Raw genomic sequence first — 27,820 nt, 5'->3', positions numbered from 1 at the left:
TACTTTAAAGTACTTTTTGTACTTCATTTGCATCCTAACGTCCTTTCCTCCTTCTTGCAACAATACAGATCTCTCTATATTTGACTCTTAATTATACTAGTTATTTTTCATAAGGAAAAAGTCAGGATGAAGGACTGTACCCGGATGCGGGGCTCAGCATTCTGGGACTCATCCAGCAAAGCATTTTGGTGCAAGTTTAACTCACAACACATAAGTGACACAAGGCTACTCACATGCTTAAAGCGCAACACACTTAAATGCTTTGCTGGGACGAGCCCAGTGTGCTTAGTGCCTGGCTAGACGGACTCCTTAGTGAAATATGAAAAAGAAGTACTGCTCAAAGCGAATGCAATGGCAGACTAGTCTCACAACATCAGTCATTTACACAGAGGTCCAAAATTCAGGCCTATTAGATGACAGGCTTCTTGCATTTTCAAAAATCAATTTCTTGCTTTCAGTTCTAGAAATCTTTTTTCCGATTTTTCTTTGGTGTTTCTGTGGCTGCCTTTTTCTAAAACCATTGCTGCCTTCACCTCCAGTCTTATATTTCCTTCTCCAGTGACAATATATTCAAAGTTGACGTACCCCTATTTCTGTTTTGATGCATAAGGAACCTGAATATCATTAAACATTTAAGCAATGCTTAGGGGACAGCCTTTTCTGAAGGTCTACACATAACAGAATAGTCCATGTTTGGGACATTGTGCTGACAACATTTTCTAGAAAGAAAATATTTAATAACAACAAAAGACCGACAAACAAAGAAAAGTTCATTTAAGTAATAACTAAATTGGATCATACAGATAAAAGCAATAAAATTCCTGTATTACGCACTCAAAAGAGGTACTGCTTGGCACAGCTCAATTCAGTTTTGCTAAATATGGCTGCTTCTCCTATTCTTACCTTTCCCATATTGTTCCTGCCTTTATATTTTATACTTGAGAAGAATTTTGGAAGAAAGAAGATCTGTGTTTCCCTCAGGTCAGGAAATTAATTCAGCATGGAAACCACTAATAAGAAACAGTCATTTCAGAGGCAGGGATGACAATACTACCTTTGCTCTCTATTCGGACTAAAGGTCTCTGACATAGGAAGTTCATCTGCTTGGGATACCTGAGAAACACTGACTTCAAATGTCCAGAAAACCAACTGTAAATAGTGCCTTAGGCACCAACAGTATGAGTAAGGCAATATTACAGTTATCTGAACAGGAGGAAAAGGGAGCTTGAGCTGTTAGTTCCATAAATCCGTCAACCTGCAGAAGTGGTAAATTAATTTTAAAAATATATTAAATCAGTTTCACTAGATTATCTGCGTTTTCTCATATGTCTCAGGAACATATGTCCCTTCATTGGCTGCGAGAACTCCGCACAAAGAGAAAACACAACGTCAGCAGGCAGTGGGATGTTAAAAGCTAAACTAGCTCTATTCAAATCTCGTCTTTTGCTGCGTGGATTTTTATGCTTCCAGAAGTGATTTATGAAAGCATCTCTGAAAGCCAAAACAGGCAAAACAAAACAACAAAACAAACAATCACTTACCAATTATTATGGGTTGCGGCTCACTTTTTACTCCCACACCTGCACTGGTGCTTGCAGCAACTTCCACGCGGTACTGAATACCTGGATACAGGCCACCTATTACTACAGACCGAATGGCTGCATCTACTGTTTTGTTGATATGAAATCGAGTCTCATTACCTAGGCACCAGATCTGGGACAAAAGTTGATGCGTTAAAAAAATATGAAATTCTTCATACTCATAAACAATCGTGCATAGATAGGACATATCAAGGTATTGCATGAAAATCACTTATTTTGGACTTCTTAACAATGTTACTGTCCAGGAGTAGCTAGAATTGGGATGATTTAGTTTAGTAAAAGATCCCAGACTAGCACAGGATCAAGCCAGTTGCAAAGCCTCTTGCAAATACCTCTCTGGACCCCAGCTCTCCATGGAGCGCAAATTCTGTGGTTATACTTCTTAGAAGCACAGACCAGAACCATCCAAGTGAAAAAGAGGCATTATACATTAATTGAAATCTTATTTAGTAATATGATTAACACCAAACCTTTCCTAAAAAAAAAAACCCAGGTTTTTTTCATTCTTAATTTCCCACTGAATAGCAAAAGGACACCGAATGATACAAGCACAGGTTGAAACACTTCTTAAAGTACTAAAGAATTAATTTTGAAAATTCTTTTCAACTTCCTTTCACTGCTCAACAGAGATATATGAAATTTCTGAAATGGAGTAAGTACAAGCTCACTTTTTACTGCTGCTTTTGTGATTACTTACATTGTTCAGGAATCCAGATATCAGTTCCTGACTCAATTACTCTCTAATTAAACAGAAAAAAACACTCTATAATCTCAACTTGCATTTTGTGATGAGAATGGTCTATGATTTCAGAGTGCTATGTCTCTCTCTTGCATTTTTGCATAGGCTTTTCCCAAGAAGTTTCAAAACTAAGACCATTTAGGGATTCTTCTTTGATTAACGTTATCTGCATATACTGCTTCTGTATTATTAAAGAAAGCATTTACTACCACTCAAGAAAATCAATGCATTAAGATATCACATGTACGCTACATAATTATAATAGCAGAAGAAAGCACTATTGGTGGAGCCACCATCAGCAACCAACTGATCTGTCTAAGCAACAGTAATGCTCTTTCTCCCCTTATTTTTGAGCCTGCTCAGTGTTTTATCACACCTTATATTTCTCCTGTGAAAAATCGAGGAAGATTTGGAGAGCAAGAGAAACCTTTGTTCTCCTAAGCTCAAGTAGATCTTATTTGCAGGCCAGAAAGCATTAGGGTGAGAAACTACTGCATTCGTTCTTTCACTCTTTGTCTGTTGCGGTCTGAGGTTACAGCAGCTATGAGATGCCACTAATTAAAGGCATTTAATTCATAAATGAATTTACAGGTGCTTTGATGCCTGAAGTGGAATCAACAGATCTACATTCAATTTGTTAGAAAATGTACTGTGAAACCTCAGCAGTCATTTTATACTCCAGGAAGTATTAGACTCTTTGCACTACAGTCACTGTAGCCAGCTCACTAATCAGGGAGCCACCTAATCTAACACAGAAGGGATGTAATAGGTAACGACTCCAGCTGTTTTTATTGTTTATGTAATAAACAGCCTAGAGGTCTGAGCACTCACCTGGAACATGGCTTTTATTAACCATCATCCCACTTTGTTTCATACCTACGTATTTTGTGGTTTAGGAGTGTGCTTTACCTATTTTCCTATAAGCCCTTGATGGTTAATGTTGACTTACACTGGAGTCAGTATCAAGATTAATTAAGCCAAAAGATAATTATTAATAGATATGAAAATGAGATCAATAAAATACTGGGATTAATAAATCTTGGTATTGACTAAAAGCAAAACAAAAGAAGTGCTAGGCTAAACAAATATTATGAGCATTTACTGCATCCTTCTGACCAAGTGATAAGCTGGAAGAGGATGAATCATCAGTTGATTTAAAAGTCAAGCACTTTCTCCCTTCCCAATTTTGTGTTCCCTCAAGATAGAACAGGGGAAAAAACCCAACATCTTTTTGTGTGAAATAAGCTGTATCCACCACTTCCACCCTTTGTGGGACTGTCAAGAAAGCTGCCCTTCTCTATTTCAATTAAAAATTTCACACTAGGTATACAAACCAGCCACAGCAAAGTTATTTAACAAACAGTGTGTTCCACGGTCACAAGCCTGTGACAATGCTGAACCTTGCCTGATCGCTTTCTCCATAGTCCTCCACCCCAATAACACACTGCACTTTTTCTGTGTTGTGAAAATATACTTGTGCAAAAGTGAGCTTAGAGGGGAATTTACAACAAAATTTAAGATGGTTTATGTGGTTCAAAGAGGATACTTTGAACCATCATAGCAGCAAAGGAGAAAAATACAACCAATGCAGGCAAGTCTCATATAACAAACTCTGGATGTAATAGTGATGTTCAATCTGCTCCTCAGAGCAAACAACCTAGCAGTTTAAGTTGTGAATCTTGACAAAGATAGTACTCAGGAGAAGTCTTGTATTCTCCCAGAGCCACAGTCCTTGACTTTGACCTTGGAGTGTTAGGATTAGCATTTTTGCAGGGGAAAGAAGAGGTATCTTTCCTGCCAGTTTTTCTGTCAGATTGAAGGCACTCTAAGACAGGGACTTCACTGCCTGTCTTGAGAGTGCAGAAGCTCTTAACAAAAAAAAACAAACCTTCTTCTCGTTCCACAGCAGGGAAAAGTAAGAAAGAGAAGCACTGTAAACTAGCTGGCAATTGCAGCTCTCTTACAGATCTAGCTCATGGTATTTTTGCTTTTAATATAACAGTAGTAGTGCTTAAAAAAAAAAAAAAAAAAATCCATAAGCAGTCAGTCCTCTTTCTCCATAATTACATGGGCGGCTGTAAATGCTGTCAGAATCTAACTCCATACACAGCACTATTGTTCTGTAATTCAAGCAGGCTGTTTCCTTAAACACACAACCCTCCCATTACACATCATTTCTACCTTATACTCCTGGATGACTCCATTTTGGTGATCCGGAGGGGGAGGATCCCAGGAGATGCTGATGCTTGTGCTGTTGTGGTTTCCGACTGTCAGGACAGTAACAGACTGAGGAGGGGCACTTGGAGCTACACCAAGGAGAGGGAAGAAACAGAAGCAAGACATTAATCCATTTGCTAGAGCACAAATTTTGCTGAAACAGTGTAAGAGCAAGCAGACGGTATACAAAGTTCACGCTCCCTGCAGGCCTACGTATGCACATTTTGTTAGGCACTGGCAATTTTGAAAAAAGCCTTTTTGAAGAGAAGCATAGCACTGAATGACGATGTGGAATTTGTGGCGATGGAGAATCAATACAAATCATTCCTCATTTCTTTGTATTTAGCATTTCTTAAGTTTGCATTGGAATTATTCTCACGCTTGCATTTGTTTTCCATAATACGCACGGATAGCTATGGATATATCAACTAAGTTATAATGCGAGGCTTCTTCACCTGGCCCAAAAAGTGTTTTGATTCTTCTTCTCCCACGTGGTCTAATAATAATGTGAGCAGCAGACATTTAAGGATTGTTTTTTGTTTCCTATTTGTTCTCCAGGAAGACATTAACTTAACAGGTTTAAACATAAATCCTTGCAACTCCTAGGTGGAAAAGGGTTAAAGTGTTCAGGGCTTTACATCAAATGCCAGTGAATAGGGGAACTGCTAAGTTAGGTCAGATATATGCTTATGTCCTCTTTTCCCTAGGCAAATTGCTTTCTTTTCAGAGTCATGTTCAGTTCAACCATTCACAGCTGTTTGGCTGGTCACTGCATATTAAGGCCATATCTACAAGACAATTGCTTGCCAGCCCTGCTACGTTGGCTAGAAGTGTGAAAAAAAAATAAATTCATAGCTATTAGTGATCAGAGCTATGCTGGCAAAGCCCCTCTTGCAGCTACACCAGCAGCAGGGTGCCTTTGTTGGCTCAGGACATGTTGTTTGGGAAGTGGCTCAGCAGCTCCGCTACAGAAAAGTCCCCTCTGTGAGCATCTCCTGCATCTCCACGCAGGGGCTCTCCCACCATAGCCATAGCTGCCACGGCAGAGGGCTGTGGCATATGTCCCTCCTCAGCCACTTAAAACTTCTTGTGAGGCCCCCTCTACCCTCCCTTACTTCTAGGCAAGTGCTGAAAATCCACCACAATGGCAAGCAAAGTCAACGACGTTGAGTGTATTATATTAAGGTATGGTCCCTGGGGAAAGAAATTATTAACAGCTGCACTGAACTTGTCCTAGGATCCATCTAGTCCATTTATCCCAGTCCATCTATCCTGTCTTGAACAAGACTAACAGAAAGAAAGCATGAACTAATAAAGCAAGCATATAGTGATACCTCTCCAGGACAGTTTTCCAATTCACAGATGCCTGTTGCTTAGACACTTTCTGTTCCAGGGCATTGTCTTTGTGTTTAATAACTCCTTATGGAAATTTTCTTCTATGTATTTGTTATTGCCTTTAATATGATCTTAAAACATTTAATATGAAATATGGAAGCTTATTTTCAAGACTTATAGTAGACCTTGCACCAGAACCTAAAATATTTATCACTCCCACCTGCTCTAATTTCAAAAGCTAGATAGTCCTCTGGTTTTGGGCATCTCGCATCATGTGTCACGGCTCCCTGACTCCAGTCCCCTTGTCTAGAGTATTCCTATCCAAAGAGGACTCCTTCACTGGCAACAGGGTCTGTAGTCTTGTCTTTAACAGATATTCCTGACTGCATGAACGTCTTTGGACCACACTTCTCGGAAAAACAAAGAGACACTGGCATCTTTGTATTAAAGCCTGGCAGGTTTAACACAACTAAACACGGCCATTGATATCAGGAGTATTCAAGTTTCCTGAGTCAATTCAGATTTCCTTATTGTTCCCGGTAGTCTCTTTGAGACTGGCTCTATTCCCACTTTGGAAGCTCCTCAACACTTGACCTGGCACAGGCTCAAGGAGCTGAGCCGGAATCCTTACCAGTGTTGGAGTAGCCTGTTGCAGGAATCACACAACTGAAGACTAGGGTCTCAAAGGTGGGGACAAAGGCCCATACAAGATTAAATCAGCATAAAATATTTTAGAGAAAAAATGACACACGTATTACTGTCCTGTGAGGTTGCATGTTTTGACAACTACATTTTCAGATGCTGGTTCAGCTGCAAAGCAAATAGCGCTTGGTAAAGTCCTTGTGACCTTGAACGACGCAGAGGAACAGCGTCCTGGAGGGGAGAAATGGAGCTGTATGGTCAACACCAACTCTTAGCGAGCTCCAGTGAAGCACGGAAAAGTGGCCTTGGGCTACTCCTTGCAATTGTGCAAAGCATAAAATTGGTGAGGTTAATAGTTGCATTGTGTATTTTATGGCAAATGAAATAATTTGCCACCCAGTAAAAAAATTAGCATTTTAAAAGTCTTCAAGTTATTCAATAACAACAGAACCATGAATAAATGTATGTGTGCAATATTAACTAGAACAACATTTTACATGAAAATAATAATCATAAAAATGGCAAAGCTTAATGCTGTATAACTCATTTTTGTTTTTTACGACAATGGAACGACTTGCTGAAGTGTATTTACTTCCATTCTTAAACACAAAGGGCATTCAGAAATATAATTCGTTATATACACATACCTGGAAACACAGAGACAGAGGGGAGAGTAAATGATAAAGAAATGTGAAATGAATATCATACTGTAACATTTAATGAAAAACATACTGTATTCATTTGTCTTTGCATTTAAACTGCATGACTATTCTAGTTAATATTCTGCTAGTGTGTGGTTTGTTGGTGGGTTTTTTTGAAGGATATATAGTAAGCTTGAAGCAAAATTAAAATTGCAGCTGATGAATGCGGCTGAAAGTATTATTTTAAGAGCTGAACTAAGGCAAGAAGGAATTGACAGACAGCAGCTGATAAAAACTATGGAGTCTTCCATCACCAACTGTGATATTTTTGTGGTGACAAACAACAAGCAGAACAAATACTACTCCACAAAGTTATTCTGAAAGAGATTAAAAGCAGTGGATGTAATTGAAAAAAAACCAAAAAAAACCCCCAAAAAATCATCTGTCTTTAGAGCAAGTGTGAAAGAAATAAAGAAAATTATAAAATAAAATATTTTATTTAGCTCCTTTTCGTATGTGTATACACATATATGTATATAACAGTTCTGCTTCCTCTCTCTGATAATATCACTCTGTAAGCTGGCACCATGATATAAATTAAGCCACTCGTCTGACACTGCTGCAGTTATTAAATAGACCACATTGAAAAATAACATTTTTAAAACCATTTTCTCATTTCCCTTGCTGCTGGCTTGTGGAGAACACCTTGCCTGCTTCTTGACAGGTCAATTATTCCAGTGCTCAGCTTCTTCTTACAGATATGAAAGAACCCAAATCGCTGCTCATCTCTTCCAGACGCAGCCAAACAGAATTTCATTTGTTACCTTCACAAGGCCAAAGAGGCAGGAGATGGATGGATACTGAACTGTGACAAATGTCTGATCTAGAGGAAAAGTCTAACTGCAGCAAAATTGATTTTTGGAGGTAGGCCTCGGAAGTAACATTGCATGTAAAATTCAATCCAGCAGAAAGCTGCCACTACCTTTTTGGTCACACTTTGCCTTTACCAGGGCTATTCGTTTTGATGTCGCAAAAAACTTCCAACACACGTATCACTCTTCCAAATTATTTTCTAAAAATAGTATATCTGACATTTTTTAAAAGTCAAGTCTAAAAAAGCTCATTTTCTAAATGGAATCACAGGCAACACAGCAAGTGGGATACCTTTAAATAGATTGCCATCTTTCTTCATCGAATACGATACAAACCACTGTCATTAAACATTTAGTTGATGTTATTTTTGAAATATATGAACACCAACATAATTACAAAGATAATGTGAGGAATTAAAGGAAATACCAGTAGAACTGCATCTACTGAATGTTTTAATTTTCTCATGGAAGAACTTAACTTTATCACCCAAGCAAGAGGAATAATTATTTACAGGGGCTGACATTTGTCTGGTGATAATACTACGTGTTATAGGCTGATGGTTTTTTTGAGAGAGACTTGTAAACAGACTCCTTGAAGGTTATATTAATCTACAAAGCAGATCCTAGGCTGTGAGTTATACATATCTGTAGGCAAGAAAAGTTTTCAAAATCTTCAGTATGTGAAAAGTTATTTCACACGAACAAAGTGGCCTTTAAAGTAGGAAATTACCTGACAGGCTCTGCTGGGAGATGAGGTTTATAAAAGAAAATGTCATTCCTCAAGTATTTTATAGAAATAGACAGGAGGTACAAAATCTCTCTTTTTCAGTAGTTCTGAATTTACCTTTAGCAAGAGCCAGTTAGAGGAACTAAATAAACAACAAAAATCAATTGAAATTGGACAAGAAAAAAAAATCTGTAAGGGGGGAAAATCCTACATTTTAATTCTAGAAAAGCAATTTTACCTGTAGAAAGATTTTTCAATTTGTGGGGGTTTTTTTGGGTTTTTTTTTTTTTTTTTCCTTAAAGCTTTGTTCAAACTGCTGCAAAGATATTCTTTACTGACTGATTTAGGCTTTATAGTCTGAACACAGAAATGGGAACCATAAAGTCCCGAATTCTAAAGCAGACTTGAACAATGCCTTCCCACATGTTCTTCTATGTGTTGCAGGACACTGAATTCCCTCATCTATAAAGTAAGGATGGCAACCAAGTTATCTTCAGGATTACTTACTGGTTGAGGGTTAATCATAACAAATCAAAGAGAAAAGTGAGTAATAAGTGAGTCTGTTCTAGAATTAAAAAGTACTTGGCAATCAGCACTAAATTAAGCCTCAAAAGACTACTGTAAATTATTAAGATGCATCTTCAGTAGGAAGAAAAGAGTCTACTCAAAACCCATGGAAACCATAAGAGCATTTTGAAACTTCCCTAGTATTTCTTTCCCCTGTTTTGAAAGAAATCAATGAAACACAAAGAAGATGAACCCTCACTGTTATGATCATCCTTCTCCTTTCATAGAAGAGATTCTACAGTCATAGGTTGCATTAGATATGTGGAAAGATAGGTTTCTTCTACAATTCTACGAGAAAAAGACAAAAAATACTTATATCTCACCTAACTCCCTTTACTTTTCAATAAAAAAGCAGTCCTGGACTGCATATGTTTTAGCAAAACTATATACTGCGCTATGTACTATAGACAGAAGTGCTAGAAATTTCAGTAGTGTAAATTGTTTACTATGTCTGCATTCTGCATGTTTCACATAGGCTTGAAAGACACTTACGGACACTCTCTAAAGGACTAAATAGGGCAGCTTCCTGAATGATGTGCTAACAGAAACAATAAAGTGGCATGCCCTTGAGACTGGAGTTCCTTTAGACTAGTTAAGTATCTGTCCTTCACTAGTCCCCATTTCCCAAACAAACTGTTCATCTACATTATTACCCATTCAGAAAGATGTCCTTAATATCACACACTCGTCTGCAAAAGGTTTCATTTATTAATTTCATTTTCAAATGAGACCAAAGTCTTTTATTGCAGCAAGACTGGTTACAAAAGAATGGCCACTGTGCGCACTTTTTGGAAGCCATTTGCACACTAGAAGGATGTATCAGCCAGAAGAATATATACGACTGGCCCAGCACTTTCTTCTGGAATACTTGCAGCACAAAACTGAATATTATGTTGAATTCCAATGCCAACCCTATATCTAACAAACCGAAATCATGTGGAAGAAAGAGCTGAACATGTGCATATACGCAATAACCAAAATGGTCACTCTTGATTCCACCTCCAGTGATAGGTATGAAATCTATTGCTTTACAGACTGGTTTACTAACCTTCCTCCGTGGTACGAGCAGACTTTGATTCACTGTCCATTCCTTGGAATTCATTGAAATAAGGGCGAACTTTAATTTCATAAGTGACCCCCTTTTTCAAGCTGACGAGAACAGCACTGCGCTCAGTTGGGACTTTGACCTCCAAATTCTGCCATACAGCTGGAGAAGGTAGGCCAGATGTTTGGCGATACATTACTCGGTAGCCCTGAATAAACTGGGATTGCCGGTCAACCTAGAAACGGCATTAAATAATATGTCAATAAATATATTAAAGTAACCAAACCATATAAAATAAAAACAAAACATATGCCTAGAATACTTATGTCCTTATGAAAAGGAGAAAATAACAGTTGTTTATGCTGCTGAATTTAAAAATTAAACTGCCTTCTTGTCAGTTGATTAATTGTCTATAAAGAACATTTTTCTCACATTACTTGTTAAAGAACATTTCTTTCTATTTTATTTTCTCCAGCTGTATAAATCATGATAATACCACCTTAAATCATAAAAAAAGGCCCCACCCCTGCAACAAATCATGAAAAGAGAACTTTGGCATAATGCTTACTGCATGTAAACTTATTAAGCACATCTTGGCTACTGATGTGCTGAAATATGAGAAGAAAAGAAAAACAAATTCTTTTCAGAAACGAACAAGTCTTTGAAGATGCCCTACATGCTTTCAGTTAGTCCATTACTTGGCTCACAGTTCATATTTTCATGAGATGCTCAGGAAAGTAAAATAAACATAAGACAGATGCAGAGAAAACAACTTCCAAGGACATGTGCTGTTTCTTGCGTTCACAGTCTAAGCAGTCTCTTTGCATCCTGGGGTTGCGATGCTCCCAGGCCATCAGATGGAGATGGAATTTGGTTTTGGTTTGTATTTTGTATGTTGCTAGGCAAGCGCAATTCAAGATGGGACCATACATAGAAGTTTAACAATTCTAACTTATCATAGTTATAAATAGGATTTTTATTTGAAAGGGAGGAAAAAAAAGTGTTTTATCTTGGAGAGGTTGCACACATTTTTTCTCCTGGTGAAAAAATGGCATGAAACAATGATTCAAGCTATTATGAAGTTTGCCTGAATTTTATCTGAAAAAACAGTCAAAACAATTTGATGGATAAAACCAAACCAAACCCAGCCGCTTCTGTAGCCACCAAATAAAGAGACAAAGAAAGTGCAGCACAAATAACAAGACTAGACACCTAGCTCTGGTAAATTTCTGGGTTATAACTAAGATTCAACAAGTAGGATTTCTTTTCTGTTCTTGACAATTTGCTAGCTCAAAGATATTTCAGAATTACAGATACATTTGTTTGACTTGTTTTAAGAATAAATGAATTTAAGGCTGAAAACACAAACCAAGGTCTATTACGCTTCTCCTATAATCTTGTTACAGTTTATTGAGGCATTCAGAAAGGACACAGATTCATAGACATTAAAAAGCAGGGCAAGCAAGAAGAAAGCTTTATTTATGAGAGCAAAGCAGAAATGTCTTTCATCAAAACTGTCACTGTTAAAAACCTTGCAACATATGTTACAACAACATTAAGCTTGCATTTTATAAACTTCTCTACATTCACTTTAAGTGAATTTATGCACTGAAAGAGGGATATAACTCACAATAATAGCTTGTTAATACCAAAAGAATCAAGCTGTGTTTTTAAGAAGAACATTAAGCAGCTGTTTCCAGATGAAGGGAGTCTGTAAATCCGAGTAAATTGTTTTTACCCATGTTTGACTTTCATTAATTAAATGTTTTATGGACATAAAGACTTTATGAACCTCATGTTTATTACAAAATTCAGCAAGAATAACACTTTCATGCACTTTGCAATACAGATTCTCAACCTAAATTACAGTATAAGGCTATGATGTTTAATAATCAAACACTGAGTTTGATTCCTGCCTAAGTTCTGAGTTAGAAGCTACACTGAAAGATAGTACAACTTTGTTAGAACTTTCCATTTTGTCATCGCTGTGCTTTTAAGCTCTACTGACTGCTGCCTAGTGGAGAACATCTGAAAATTCAGAATTGACCAGGCTGAACAGTAACGTTGTGTTGCTACAAAATGGTATGGAAAATACTACAAAGGCAAATGCACCCACCAACTCACTGAGAACTGGACCCCTATAGTATACTAATTTTGAGTCCACCACACTTTGGTATCTACTTACATATAGGTAATATACAAATTATTCATACATCTCTTTTCCCCCAAGCCTTTGGAGTTCCTAACTGAAAAGACTAAATAATACAAGGAATAAGAAAACAATGCAGTAGTACAAGCCTGTACAAGGGTGTTATAAATTAGCTTGATTTGGGCTCACACAAGTTTCATAGAGCTTTCAATTAGAAGTTTGATCACAACAGGGCTGAGTGATCTGCCCAAATTTCAAAATATTGACACCGATTCCATTGTTCAGGGTTTGGGAGGGTACTTATGAAAGAAAATACTATACATTTTTAATGCTTTCTATAAACATCCAGTTGCATTCAATAGCTTCGTGTTCTCTTCTTGATATCTCTCATGCCCACTTAAAGCTAGTCTGAATGACCAGGGCCTTTCATGTGGTCAAAATGTTGGGAAACCACTCAGAGGACGCTTCACTTCTTGAGAAAGGTCATTTTTTGTTTTGTTTGGAGATTTCTGAATAGTAAAAAATTACTCATGGATAATTACATGGATTAACCAGATATATTTGTGAGGTATAGGACAGGTATATTTCACATATATATATACACACACACACAAACCTATATGTGTGTACATGTATATCTATGTATATACGTATACATACATATGTGTATATATCTATATATACATGCACACGGTCCTTTATATAATACAAAGACTGCCTTCATCGTTTCCTCTGTTTGTTATGTGGTAATTATGTGTCACTCCAAGAGCAGGCCACTAAAAATATTCTTAGCATTAAAAATCTGTATTCAGTGGCGCTAAACATCAAAAAACTCTATAGGTTTGGTACACGTTCACACATAGGCAGAGTTGCAGAAACATGCACAGGGATTTGATGAAAGAATGTAATCATTTCTAGGTATTCTCCTTTCTCTCTTTTTTTTTTTTGTAAATGGTTGACACTTCCTCATACAAAGTACTTTTCATTATTACAGATTGCAGGAACTGAATACTGGGATCAGAGGGTATTTCTAGTCTTCCTGTGACACTCTTAACTACTCTTGAATTTGTACAAGCAGCAGTGACATCCACTCAAAAAGAGCTGCAACAGTTGCTGATCTAAAGATACACTTTCTCCCTCAAAAGACAGACGGCAGAAAATGCAGATGCTCCTTTAAAAGACAGAAGAGAGCAATTACTGGGTAGGTTCTGTTCAGCACTGACCTAACGCTTTAAGGCGACCTACAAGCGTAATTGGTCCTGCATGCTCCTTCTCAACCTTTTACGATGAATACGTAGTGCGGGAGGTATCTACAAAACTGGCAACAGCTCTCCATTTCTGCAGAACAGGAAACTCGTTTTCCCTGCATGTTCAAATCTGCACATACCACAGCTGAACACAAGACAGGTTCAACGGCTATTAGATCATTCAGACTATTAAAAAGATGGCAAGAAACTCATAATGCAGCTTATGCTGCACGTACAAGCTCCTTTCAGGCAAACCTGCTATCTGCACCCTAAAGATATTTTGCAATATGCTCTTTAGTATGTAAATTTCAACCCCAAAATATCCTAATACTCTGCTCCCACATATACCCCACAGCAATTCTCCATCTGGGCAGAACACCTTGCACACTGTGCTGAACTCACCAGTACAGACGCCCAGTAATCTCTGGAAATTCAAACAGCACTAGCATTTATCTATCCTACACGAACAAGACAAAAAGCAATGATACACTGGAAGACTGTCTAAAGGACTTGACACTTGAAGCTTCCAATTAAGTACATTCATTTAAAAATCAATGTCAAATTAAAAGGCAGAGGTAAATAAATTGTCCTTCTTGGTAGCCTCCTAGAAGACAGTCAGGATTTCAAAGTAACAATTCTTTTGCCATATTGAAGAACTGATTTTTATTCCTGCTTGTGCCACAGGGCTCCTTTATAATGCTAGGAAACTTTTCACATTTCACCAATAATGAAACTCTTAGTTTAATGCCCAGTGAGGCTAGAAGTGCTGAACTATAGTTGAGATCAGCTAAAAAAGTGCTTGGAGTACACCACATGCTGTTGCAAAGCAAAATGTTTTGATAAAAGTAAAAATAAGTCAGGCCCAAGATTTAAAATTAGCCATTTGATAACAGGGCGTATCTGATTCCCTAAGTCTCATCAGCACCTCACCTCTCTATGTGTAAAGTTAGCACAATGACACATTTTTATCATTGTGATGTTAAATCCAGTATTATTTGTGAAGCACCCAAATGTTACAGTTGAGAGCGTGACAGATAAGCAAGCATGTGAGACAAACTAATAATTTTTTATTCAATGCAAGGTTTCAATGGTATGATTTTAATAAGACCTGGTGCCACACAGTGAATAAAGAAGATAAAAAGAAATGTTGAATAGCTCCACGAAGAAAAGATCCTGTATGTGACCAGATAATTACAGCTACACTTTAATACTTATGCACAAGAGGAGTAAATTTAAGTGACAGTGAAAATCTAACTTCTGACATTCCTCTTTTTTTAACACTGACTTAGTAAGCCTGAATTTCTTTTTAAACAGAAAAAATGTGTGTATATGTATGTGCATATTTTAAAACTGCAACACAGTAGCAGAGAACTATTTCTGAAATTTTAAATTCAAACTTGAAAAAAAAAAAAAAAGAGAAAGTAAAACCAAAACAATCTCAGAATGAAGGGAGAAATTGGTGTTAATTTGCTGGGATTCAGGATGCCAGAAACTCAGTAATCGAGGAAGTTCCTTGGCATTCACTCTTTGAATTGCAGAAAGTCAACGCAAAGGGTCTTAAAACTCTCATGGCACTTCCATCCTTTTGTATGATAGGTACACTATCTAGCCATTTTATATTAATAGTTTGGACTCTATTCTCTGGATAGAGTGGCTTTTTTTTCCTAGAGACTATGGTTAATTAATTGGTTTTGTTCTGGTTGCTGGAAAGTTTCTAATTAGCTGCTCCAGAAACCTTTTTTTGTGTCTTTCTTCTCTCGGGCAATTCCAAAAGTCTCTACAGAGGCCTGCATGCTTGTCAGGTGGCATAGGGTCACTGCTTTGAGGATCTTCCCAATAAACTGATACCCGTGGCATCCCTAACAATTTATCTTTACCTTACCATGTTTTCTTCACTCATTCCTTCTTCAGTAGGGGCACCGAGAGACTCTTTTATATATATGTGTATGTATATATATATATATATACACACACACAAACATATACACCCCCCCATATATACACACACACATAAATACATATATGTATATTTCATTATAATATAACGACATTGGTTACATTGCATAAAACTGATTTCTGTTTATATTGGAGCCTATATGCTAAAGCAAGGGCAAGCCTATGAAACAAGATTTCTGATAGCTGTCACACCGAAGAAAGGACTCAAGTGTGATCCAAGTTTACAATCACTGGCTGCTAACATACAAAGTTTCTTAACTACAGACCCATCTGCTTGGGCAAATGTCTGCTTGGGCAAAAGGATTTGCTACAAAGGTTAGTCAGCCTGTCATGGGGTTATGCAGTTGAAACAGACAGCCCTTTTAGAAAGGCGAGCTGCATGTTGACATCATCAATGGCAAAATACAATGACACATTTTCTAAATAATCTTCTAAGACAGACAAACTTGTGGGTTTCTCTATTTATTCTAACCTGCCCCCTGACCACTGAAATCTGTCAGAACAAGGATGGTGCATAAGCCCCCATAAATACGGCTGAGTTGTGCAAAACCAGTAATCCTTATAATACACAATCTATCACCACACTTCTTATCTCCTGTTGTATAATCCCCTGTACACATTAACCTCTTAGCAATATTACATACAGAAGAAAAGCCCTGAGTCCCTTTAGCAGAATTCATCCTGTATAATACAACTGTTTCAGTGGCATGCAGTGTAGCACCACTTCTCTCGCTCTTCCACCCACGGTTGTCCCTTCTCTGGGGCAGATACCCCAGAAGCAAAGCACTCTTTTCTGGTGTGCAGCACCCTGGGAACTGTCTCCTCCTACGGTTACAAATCCTTTCCTTCAAGCCTCAGGAAGGGAAACATAGCATTTTGAAAGCCAAACACTATATCAGAAATTCTACCCAGTAGTTTGAGCCCTTAAATAGAACTGTTGTTAAGTACTGCCAAAAAGATTCTGGTCTTCTATAATGAAAGGATATCCACTGATTGTGGGTAAGGCTCATGCTAGGAAACCAGATGCTACGCAGTGGATCAGGCATCAGCACCACAGGCCTCTGACTTCACTACAAGTGTCCTATAGGAAAGCTATTTTTGCATTTTCGGCTCACAAAATAATAGGGTATTGTCAGAGGTCCCTATGCCTTGAAGTAGAAAAGGTTTTTTCATACAGCAATTTCATGTTGATATTTAGCTTTGATTATTTTTTGACATGTACTGTAATGAGTCCACAGATCCATCATCCTTTAGATTATGATGTCAAGCGTATTAATTTTTACGATACTTTTTCTAGTCAGACAGCTAGCTCACTTTGAGCTGAACACTGAAGACTTTGAACCTGTCTGTCTTTAAAGAGAAAATAAAATGACCATGTCATTACCACACATATATGCCTGTATACTGCTAGTTTATCAGAGCACTCACATTCAGGTGAAGACTGGAGCTTTCCAGAGTAGTAAAAAACTGCAAGGATAAATAGGAAAAAATTAAAGTACTGTTAAGGTAATAATAACAGAAGCCTTACCGTCCAGGTGACTTGAACCGTAGTGGGTGTCAGCACAACAGGATTATGCAGTCGTACAATGACATCTCCCAGTTCTTTCTGGACTTGCCGGTGATCCACACCTTGTGCTGGTGGACTGATATCTGCCAGGCCAGGCACACACATGAAAGTATTATTTTAATGAAGAGAGCTATATATGGCATCATAAGAATTAGCGAATAGCTTAACAACCCAATTTAAACACCCTTTTTACAGTACTGTTTTTTAACAATAAAAACAATACAGTACTGAGGTTTAAATACGAACTCCAAACCACACAAAGTAATGCAAACTAATGATTCACCTTGAGCTGCTTAGGAAATAACGAAATATAAAGATTTTTAAATGAGTATTCAGTCTCAATGGCAAAGTTTTCTCAGATCTGGTAAGTGATGAGAGAGACAATATACTCACTAGTTCCAAAATACTCATATAATAATAATGTTGCATAGATGTATGGAAACAAATTGGTTAGTATAGTTAAATGAAATGAACAGGTTTGGTTTTTTTTCATTTATTTTCTTAGAGCATATATGACATGAAGTTATTATATGTATCCAAACTTTCACTAACCTTCCATTCCCCACATATCATGCACACAAGAAACCAAAACCTAAAAACAGCATTTTCTTCTGCAAAGCAATTTTTCCCTTTACAGATATAGATAATGAAATCTACTGCAAATATGAAAAAGAATTAATTTATCAAGCCAAATTGATTGTGATCGAATAAAAGGCCAGCAAAAACACTCTACCACAAAAATTGACTCTTCAAAGTTATGTCAAAGATTCCTTCAAAGTGTGTGGAGAAATTATTTCTTCTAGTCAAAATCTAAAGGAATTTTACCACTTAATATACATCTATGGAAAACTGTGACTCCACCTGCAGCACCCCATGTGGCCCTGCAGTACCTGGACCTTAGAGATCACATTTGGGTTATACCGTTGTCTTAAACTGAACGAAGCTGTATTACCTTTGCTAAATAGGAACTGAAAATACAAAATGTGTGTCAAAAATGGAGAGGAGATGTGCAATGTGTCTTCTTAGTAATAGCTCCTAAAAATCATTGTCATTCTCGGTTACATTGCACCTAAGAAGAATGTTGGGCTACAGCCATCACCTAGCTAATATATCACCATAGCACGTCCCTTCCCTCCAACTTAGACAGAAATGACGGTACTTTCTATCAGCCAGTGAAGTCTGGATCCCTTCAATGGATCCTTTAAGGATCTTACAACGCTGTTCTTGGTCAACAGTTACAGATGACGTTACTATGTCAGTTGTGTATATGGATTGCATGGTACCTGTTAGAAATACACATACTGGTTATTTCTGCTGGAATTTGCTTGTAATTTTTCCAGTAGAGGGGATTATAAACACAAGCACAGATTATATTCAAAAAAGGCCTGATACATTATGGTCAAGCCTGTCAAGGCATCTGTGAATTCGGAGTGGTTTTGCCATGGGATTTACTAGCCAAAGACACTTTTACTCTTTTTGAATCAACATCATGTCGTTGTGAAAAGAATACATACATAAAAGGATTCTTTTCCTCTTCTGATGGTCTTAAAAAGAAATCACATGCTGCATACTCCTATATCTTCCAAATATTATGAAGAAGAACTAACAGTGCTCTTAAAAATGAAACATTTAAAGATACAACTAGTTTGAATCACATGCCTCCAGATTTTGAAAGAAAGTAGTTTTTTATCATCAATATTTCAGCTTCATAATTCTGGATTATGGGTTCTGCAATAAACAATATTGCCACAGGCTTCTACTGATATTCAAAGGAAAACGGCTCCATGGATCTCCAAAGGGAATATAATCCAAATATGGATGTCAGTGAAGGAGCTTGTCTAGCAAATTATGCCTATCCAAAGTGACCAAGAAGCAGAGAGATATAATAAAATAAATCTGTAAAACAGCAACTCAGACTGGTTTACAGGATGATAATTTATGCTGCTATCCACAAAAAGCTATGATCCTTCGTACAAAATACCTACAGCTAGCCATGGCTACATTTTAGGTTAAGTTATCCTTTGGTATACAACAAAGTACCTATATGCCCTCAGGAGAAAAGACATTTCTACATAGTGTGTTTGTATGAACTGCATTCCATCACTTTAATGAGACATAGGTCCAGAAGTAAGGGAATAACATGGGCTAATAATAATAAGAAATGAGTGTCAAGATGTACACGTGGAATTCCTTTTCTGGTATGTACACTTGGAAACATACGCATATGTGATGCTCACAGTGAAATGTCAGTTTCACATTACTAGGAGACTCCTGGTGGAAAGCAGTTGATCTATCTGTAAGGATATCACCAAGTACTGGAATAATAAAATCATGGCTCAAGAAGCTACATTCTGATCACAATTAAGAGGTCTCTAAAATTAAATAGGTTATATATATTCTCTAACCTCTCTTTTAACAGCTTCCACTGAACTTACTATTAGTTGCCAGTAATTTAAATTCCAGTGACAGGATGATACATAGTATCTTTAAAGTGTTTTTTTAATATATGGTTTGGTCTGCTAATAATCCAAGCAAGAAATCAGCTCCTTTCTTAGAGTAATTACCGATTTCTCCATCCTTATTTGATGTAAGTCATACAAGGTAAACCTTTTGAAAGTGCCCGATTGTCTACTTGTAGTCCAATGGTGAAAATATGTATAAAATCCTATTGCTTGTATTTGCTATACTTAATACCAGGAAATTAAATGCTCATCTATTAAAGCTACCACAGACACCTGTTGCGAGGTAATATTACATAGCACTGTTATAGCTGCTTTTTAATTCCTCCACGGCCACTGTGAATAGGCTTTCTACTGTGTGTCAGCTTCTTCTGTGAGCCTGAATTGAATTCAGGCATAATTAGAAATCACATCAAAACATTATGTTAATTTTCAATTGATTTTATGATTTAATTCTATTAAACTGCAGGCTTGCAAAGAAGCTATAAATCCCGTACATGTCTCAGTGTGCTTGACTGCTAAACAGCTTCTGGAAATGGAAGCTGCAACACATGCTGTAGCTAATTAAAAGACATGTTTTTACTGAAATCAAATTGCTTGTCAGTATGTCAGATAAAAAGTCTATACTTGACACTCAAATGCCAAACAAAGTTGTTTTTTTAACCAGGTGATAAGTTATGCAGACTAAAAGGCTGGTGCAATGAAGACATGAGTCACCCTATACTAATGGGAGAGCAAGAAAGAGAAGAAAATTTGTGATACTCCACGGATCTTAAAGCCATGAAATCCCTGCCCAACTCACTCCTTCAGCTTTTCACAAAGCAGCTCTGTTTCTCCTTTTACAGCAACGATTACTATTCTGAGGGGATAATTAAGGAATTCCTTCATTAGGGAATAGACTGGGATGAGAGAAGCTGGATGTGATGGTTATGTGCTAAAGAAATACCACCCTACTCTTGTTTCTCTCTTTACGTCTAGGACCAGCAAAGGACCCAAACCCTTCACACATGCTGGAGCTGACACAGGATGAGCTCTCCATGCACACTTTTGTAACTTCCATAAACAGAGACAGAGGATCTCATTCTAAATTAATTGTGAGAGAAGCTATTACTTTGGACTCAAAAAAATTATGATTGAAAAAAAATTTATTAATTCCTGCATTCCAACCTGTTTAACACAGAATTACACTCTTGAATGAAGTAATGTGTTGTCAAAGCCAAAAAAATCCATGCTGTGAAGAGAAATTTGCTTGTGGCAGTTATATGCGGTTAGAGCTTGATGTAACGTAAACAGAATTCAGTACCAATGGAGGATCACAGCTATCAATTATATCACCACCCTATAAATGAGGGATTTCACTTCACCCTTCCCTCTTGGTTTATGCAGTGAATTAATATAACGAATTCAGAAATCTAGGTATATGAATAGAAGATCCATACTTTCCTCAGAATAACTTCAAAATATTCTTAGCATGCAGATGCTTTGATTTACATGAATTCTCTGCCTAAACATTGGACCACACTAATCAATTCAGGTATTTCATGCAAGTCTTTTGATTGAAACTAATGCTAAACACGGTGTCTGTCATAAGCACTTCTTGTCATAGTATATCCCTATTATTATAATGGAGAAGAAAGGAGAAGGTAAAAGATACTGAGGAGCGCATGGTATTCAGACCACTTTTCAGAAAAGTTTGGGTAACTCACATTACTTTCAATAGAAACCAGGCATCGAGGAGCACACTAAATCTAAGTGAACTGCAAACCAAAAGGCCTACAAATTAAAAAGCTAACCGATCTCTCCTAAGCTCCACGTTGATACAGCAAACACTGGAGTATTTTTTATCTTTATTGGTTAAGCTCAGTTCATGATTCTGTCAGTCAGAGTGCTAAAACCAAATGGCTAAACTGACCTATTGGTCAGCTCTCAGTTCCTCCTTTCTATTTTAGCTCAAGCACATACGGCTTAATAATTACTATTACCTTGTGTTCGGACAGGATCTGACATAGGGCTGGGATCACTCAGACCTTGTGAATTGATAGCTCTCACCATAAACAGGTAGATTGTATTGGGGCGCAGTCCTCTCACAGTGTAGAGAGTGCTCTTCACATGGTTAGCCACTGTTTGCCAACTATTGCTCACAGATTGACTGCAATGAGAAGAGGGTTGAAGATTACAGGGTAATGCAAGAGAAAAATAAAGAACTGAAAGGACCTATTTTGTAACCCTATATCAAGCCTAAGTACAGGAAAAAGTAGTAAAAGCAGGGTAAAAATAAATATATTTGTTCCAGTTAACTCATCAAGACGGGATAAAAAAAAACCAAAAACACAGCTGTCAAAAATATTTCTCTTTTCAACAGAAGCAAAAGCTTTTGCTATCTCTCTAAAATACCTGCAAAAGGAAAGTGTCAAAAGCTGTAAAGTAAATTTGAATGATAAATAGGCCACCCTTGAATATAAACCTTAGAAAGGAAAATCCTGTTCAAAGAATAATTTTCTATATTGCTAAGTAAATTATGTCAATAAATTGTGATTGGAAGAGAAGTATTCTCCTTGAACTAAATTCACACTCAAAGTTACAAGAAAACCTTCTGAAAATAGGCTTGTAAATGAAGGAAAGCATATGAATATTTTTTCTGTCACTAAATTTTCCCTTGGACATTATTATAATTAGATTACAATCCACTGTATGAAGAGATTTCAAGTGTGATTGTTAAAACAGCTTTTAATGAAAATGCCTGGCTTTTGTTAAAGTTATTGAAGGGATGCCATTAAAGCTTATCTAGGGCGAAATATCACAAAAGTTTAAAGAGAAAATTTTATTTTATTGCGCTTTGTTGTATAGCATTGATTAAAAAAAAAAAGGCTTTAAATATATTAAAAGGAAAAAGAAAATGGAGAGCTACGAGTCATGCTGTTTCAGTTGTTTCATTCGTGTAATGCACAAAGGATGAGTTCCAGAACAAACCCAACAATCTGCACATACAGTAATGTTCTTTGCATATTAACATAGCGAGATGAAGCATTATCACTATGTGTTCTTAAATTTGCATGCAAACGAATTCGACAAATTCTTGAATGAATTTTAATTAAAAAGACGAACTAAATTGTCATTTGTTGAACATCCTAATTAAGGAAAACATTTAAGAATGTGCACATTTTTAAGGCAAAGCGTATGTTACTGATACGTGGGAGAGCTGGCCTATGCTTAAACAAACTTGCTGAATTGGAGCCCAGGAGTTCTTGCGTACCATGTATTAATTGCTGCTGTGTGGAAGGGAGCAGCTGGATTCCGTTCAGCCTTATGCTGCAGGATGAAATCCTAAATTATCAACACTAACCTTTTCAGTTAAAAGCTTTAATCTACCTAAAACAGTAAAAAATAGAAATTTAAAGTGCTCTGACTCTTTAATAGGTGCTGCTTTAACAAAAACAGGAATTAAAGTGTGCAGAGAGGCTTCAGGATTACCCACTTATCTTCAGATTATTTGCACTATGATAGTCAAGACAACACTGGCCCAAATGATTTGACCTGCAGCATTCCCACAGGAGACTCTCACTGATCATCAATGCTAAGGGAAAAGTAACAAACAATGACTGCATTTTCCTGTTGTATTCCTGTTGACAGGAGGAAATAGTTAGATGCTCCTTCAATTAATCACTTAGAAAAAAAACGGTAAATTTAAAAAAAAATAATAATCAATGCCTGCCATAGAAGTTGAGTCTTTTAATGAACTTTTAATGATATGTGTAGAGTCCAAAAGAACACCACAATACCAAGAGAACAGCTGGTACCAGGGCTCAAGCAGAATTAGAAAGGAAGGAGATTAAAAGTGATATAATTCACATACCTAAAAGCCTCAATGATATATGCGCTAGCTGGTAGGCTTCCAGGGGTCCCTGGTTGCCAGGACAGGGTGACACTGTTCTTAGTAACATCAGTGACCTGAGGTTTGGATGGTGGCCCAGGGAGGTCATTTATATCATAATTTTTACTGACTGCCGCTCCACCGGATTCTGTGAGGGGCAAATTCAAAACAATTACTTTTTATCCTTGATTGTATAAATTTCATCAAAGTAGAAGATTAAAAGGAAAAACATGCCAAACATCTGCAAAATCAGCATAACCAATGTTCTTAATCTGTAACGAACTAAGTCAACAATTGCATCACCACATATATTTTTGGTTAAAAAGCTATATTTTTTAGGTACATACTGAAAGAAAAAAACCCACAAAACTCAAAAGGCTATACATAAATATATTAGAAAAGAAAGAATAACAGAAAGACCAGCTTTGCTGAAATTTACATAACATACCAACACCTTAGTTATTAGAAGGCTGAAAAAGTTCCTATATCCAAATCAACTCCAGTACTCACAGACAGCCCATCGGACCTTGACAGGCCTCTGTGTAGGCACAATACTTTTTTTGCCCAAGCCAATTACCAGCAAATTCACAGCGTATTAATACTCCTGTTTAGAATAGTTATAACACGTCACTGTCACTGGTGACAAATACAAATTGTTGCAATATCAACAGGCATTTTAAGATAACAGCGATGAAATGCAAGGTGTGTGAAGGAACCCAACCTTTCCACCTAAAACTTCTCCATCTCAATCCCGGAATTTCTAGAACAGGTTACTTCACTCAGACTTTTCTAATATAGTCTACACTTTCATTTTGTGACAACTGAAAACCAGCCCCTGGCCATCGCTTACCTGTCACCTCCAGCACAGCACTCCAAGATGTCTCCCCACTGGAACTAGTAGCAACGCAAGTGTAAGTCCCGGTATCAGACAGCTAGACACAAGAAACAGTTAAGGGCAGTTTTAACAGCCTTTCAGAATCAGCTGACAGAGTTTACTCTAATTTTCTTTTTCCCAGTGTCTCTTGGTAAGGAGGACTTAGCCTACATTTTACACCAGACAAGAGGGCGCCAGACATTTTCAAACAATCATTTAATGGTGGCTTACTTTTAGGGAATATGATTACTTGCTTCTAATACTTTTCTAATTCTAATTTTCGTATTGTTAATGGTATCAGTACAGCACGTAAGTGCTACAGAAGGGATGTTTTAGACAGTGTGAATCTTTGTATTAGTTACAACAAATGCAGGTGAAATCAGGTAACAATATAACAGCCATTAACTTCTTAGAGGACAAAAATCTCCCTGTTCATTATCCCATCATGACCCAGAGATACAGTTTCCAATGCCAGGAAAGCTGTTACATCATCTTAAGACTCTTATGACAGATGAAGTCATTTCATACAGGCCACCCCACATACAAATACTGTTGCTGAGCCTTAACAGTGGTTCTCTCTACGCAGACAGTCCTCCAAGCCAGTTTCAAATGGCAAAGTTACATCAGATCCTACACCACGCTTACCTGTCTTCTGTTTCACATGGGATTTTATTTCAGGCTCGCAAGGCCCTTTGGTAGCAAAAAAAAAAAATGCTTTTGTTCAAAACTGGTGTGATTCCCTTGTCAGTTCATATATTTCAAATTGATTTGAGGAAACCATTTTGAGTTATATTGTCAATATTAATCTCATTGCTGTGTAAATGGTTCTACTGGAAAATTTGCCAAGTGTTTTGCTTGTCCTTACTTAAATTTAAAGTAAAGATTTCTGAGACAGGAACCAGGGAAGACTACAGAGATGGGTGGAAAACAGTAACTTCACAAAGCACAAAACATACAGAGGAGCTCTCCTGACACTATGTATAAAGCATGGTAATCTGGAGATGGATGCAGAAGAGGGAGAGTGCTGACTCTAGTGATAAAAGAGAAGAATTATATTCACCATCAGATGACTTGACGGAAATAGGACTGCATTCAAGAAGCTTTATTGGACTTTAAGGAATTGTAATGGGTGTTCTGCTAAATGAAGACTGGCACTATAGAGAAGTGCTTATACCTCACTCTTCTAGAAGAATGCCAAGGCAAATAATTGAGATGTTCTTTAGATTACTTGTTGATATATAATTTAATTGATTCTTAACTTGGTCGTGTTTGACTTTTGATGGTATTTTCTTCAGATACACTGGGACTGCAGCGTACCATTCTTAGGGGCAAGAAGCAACCGATTACTGCCAGTTCAATAGTCCGAATGAGCATGACTTGCATTTTAGGAGGTGCTTTTGCTGTGAAATACAAGTAATAACTAAAACCCCCTGACAAGGCCTCAGAGACTCAAAATATAGAGGTATTGCTAATGAAATGAGAGACTCTAGAAAAGAAACAGATTTTCCAGAGGAGAGCACCTTATTGCATTCTGAAGTAGTGTTTTATTTCGCTTCTTCCGAGGTTTTGTTAAATATATAATTCTTCATTATGTGATAATGGAGAATATTTCTCAAGGCTATGGTTCTCAGCTTCATTTGTGTACTACCGTGACAGATGGGGTATGGCATACTCAATGAAGTGTGTGGTACACACAACAGAGTAACTTGCAGAAGGCAAACTCAACATATAAAGCAAGCTGGAGATATGCTGCCTCTTGCAAGTTATGGTGAATTATCTAACTTCCAGACTGTGGATGGATTAGATACAGACATAGTGTATTGATAAATCAATTATTTATACTTTTTTTGTGCTATGGAAAAAACAACAGGGGAGCTGAATGGAAAATCTTTGCTACTCGGTAAAAGAAACAGTTTTCTTCCTTAGTTAATGCAGGTGTCTAATTCTGGTGGTGTACACTTTTACGGAGCAGAAGGGAGTTTTCCATCAGTATTGACCTGTCTGAAAGGGTACTGAATGAGTCACGTATGTAAGTTTTTAGTTGTCTTCCTCAGAGCAACAGGGAAGGTTGGCTCATCAGAAAAATCTCTAGGTTCACATGTATGACTGTGGCCCATGGTTCACTGTAACTGCTGCAGACTCCTGAATAATTTGATTTACACACACAAAGAAAGTTGCATAGCAGAAGAGGATGGTCTCAAAGGTTTAAATAGTAGTGGTTCATCTTTACCCATGTCTTGAAATCTTTTATGATTGTGATAGTGATTGTTATTTGCGTGGGAAGAAGGCTGAGGACATGTGGGTGATAAATATGAGTTTTCTTTGAACTTGGGTATGTAACTGTACTTGGACATATCTCATGGCCATTTTTTACTTAGGAAGTGTTGCTAGCCCTTGCTTAGACACATTTGAGAGAAAAGTTAAACACTCCAGATTTAAATCCATATTTAATTCATAAAAATGGCAAGGTACAGGAGAAATCTGGTTTTTATGGTTGTGTGTGTTTTTTGCTCTTAAGGCTGAGTCAAACAGTGCACATTACTGCAATCGAGGGGTTTATAAAAAATGTCTTTCGAGCCTTTAAGGCAAATCGGTTACTAGTGAATGAGCCACTTAAGGATCAATAAACGCTTCGTGTCTTTCCAAACCACACTCACTACTAATACTGTTTTCTTCTCCCCTTGCAAGCAATTTTTTTTCTTTTCGTTTACAGACCTTTTGCCTCTAACAGCAAGATTAATGCGCTGTCACGATTCAGAACCAATTTCATTGTTTGCATAGCTGCATGCAGACAGGTATCCCAGGAGCTTCTGCCTCATGGACGCTCCACAGAAGCCCATCATCGATGCCTGAAACTTTGTTTGAAATCACTAAGCTTCCACCTTTAATTGCTGCTTTCTAACACTACTGGGGAATCTTGACTATTCAAGCGCACTCTTTAATCCAGCTCTACAGGAAAAATGCATTAACCTTCATGGCCTAAACCTGCCTTCAGCCCAGGGAGGAAGGATAAATTGTTTACTCTAGGAAAGCTAGCATAAATTTTTTAATAAATTCCATTTTGTTCCAAGGAAGTTAACAATTCATCTACGATCACTGATGAGATGGTATCAGAAAACAAAACTGCACTTCATGTCTTGTCCTCAGTAGCTATGTTCACTGACATTTTTTTGTATGGCAAAGCTAAGTGCAGAAATTACTGTTGATGAAATTAAATGGTTTCTGAAATTGTCTTTAAGTTCTTGACAAGTAACGACATCTACCTTACTATTTTTCTATATACATGCTTGTCCACATAAACACAAACAACT

The 27,820-nt window shown here is 37.3% G+C and overlaps 1 protein-coding gene across 5 annotated transcripts in view; it reads right to left on the bottom strand.

Moving 5' to 3' along the window:
* Positions 1-27,820, bottom strand: part of ROBO2 (roundabout guidance receptor 2) — a 471,637-nt gene that overhangs the window by 65,959 nt on the left and 377,858 nt on the right. For all 5 annotated transcript variants that reach the window (XM_054205925.1, XM_054205944.1, XM_054205935.1 and 2 more), the window contains 7 exons: positions 24,486-24,567; positions 23,618-23,783; positions 21,747-21,913; positions 17,267-17,388; positions 10,390-10,621; positions 4,522-4,646; positions 1,542-1,713 (listed from right to left, as the gene is read on the bottom strand). In XM_054205925.1, coding sequence (XP_054061900.1) covers positions 1,542-1,713; positions 4,522-4,646; positions 10,390-10,621; positions 17,267-17,388; positions 21,747-21,913; positions 23,618-23,783; positions 24,486-24,567 — 1,066 coding nt within the window. The remainder of the gene's footprint in view (positions 1-1,541; positions 1,714-4,521; positions 4,647-10,389; positions 10,622-17,266; positions 17,389-21,746; positions 21,914-23,617; positions 23,784-24,485; positions 24,568-27,820) is intronic.

The sequence above is a fragment of the Rissa tridactyla genome, chromosome 1 (assembly GCF_028500815.1).
Source record: "Rissa tridactyla isolate bRisTri1 chromosome 1, bRisTri1.patW.cur.20221130, whole genome shotgun sequence".
Lineage (NCBI taxonomy): Eukaryota > Metazoa > Chordata > Aves > Charadriiformes > Laridae > Rissa > Rissa tridactyla.
Note: the sequence above shows the minus strand (reverse complement) of the source record. Positions and strands in the feature narration are given on the sequence as shown.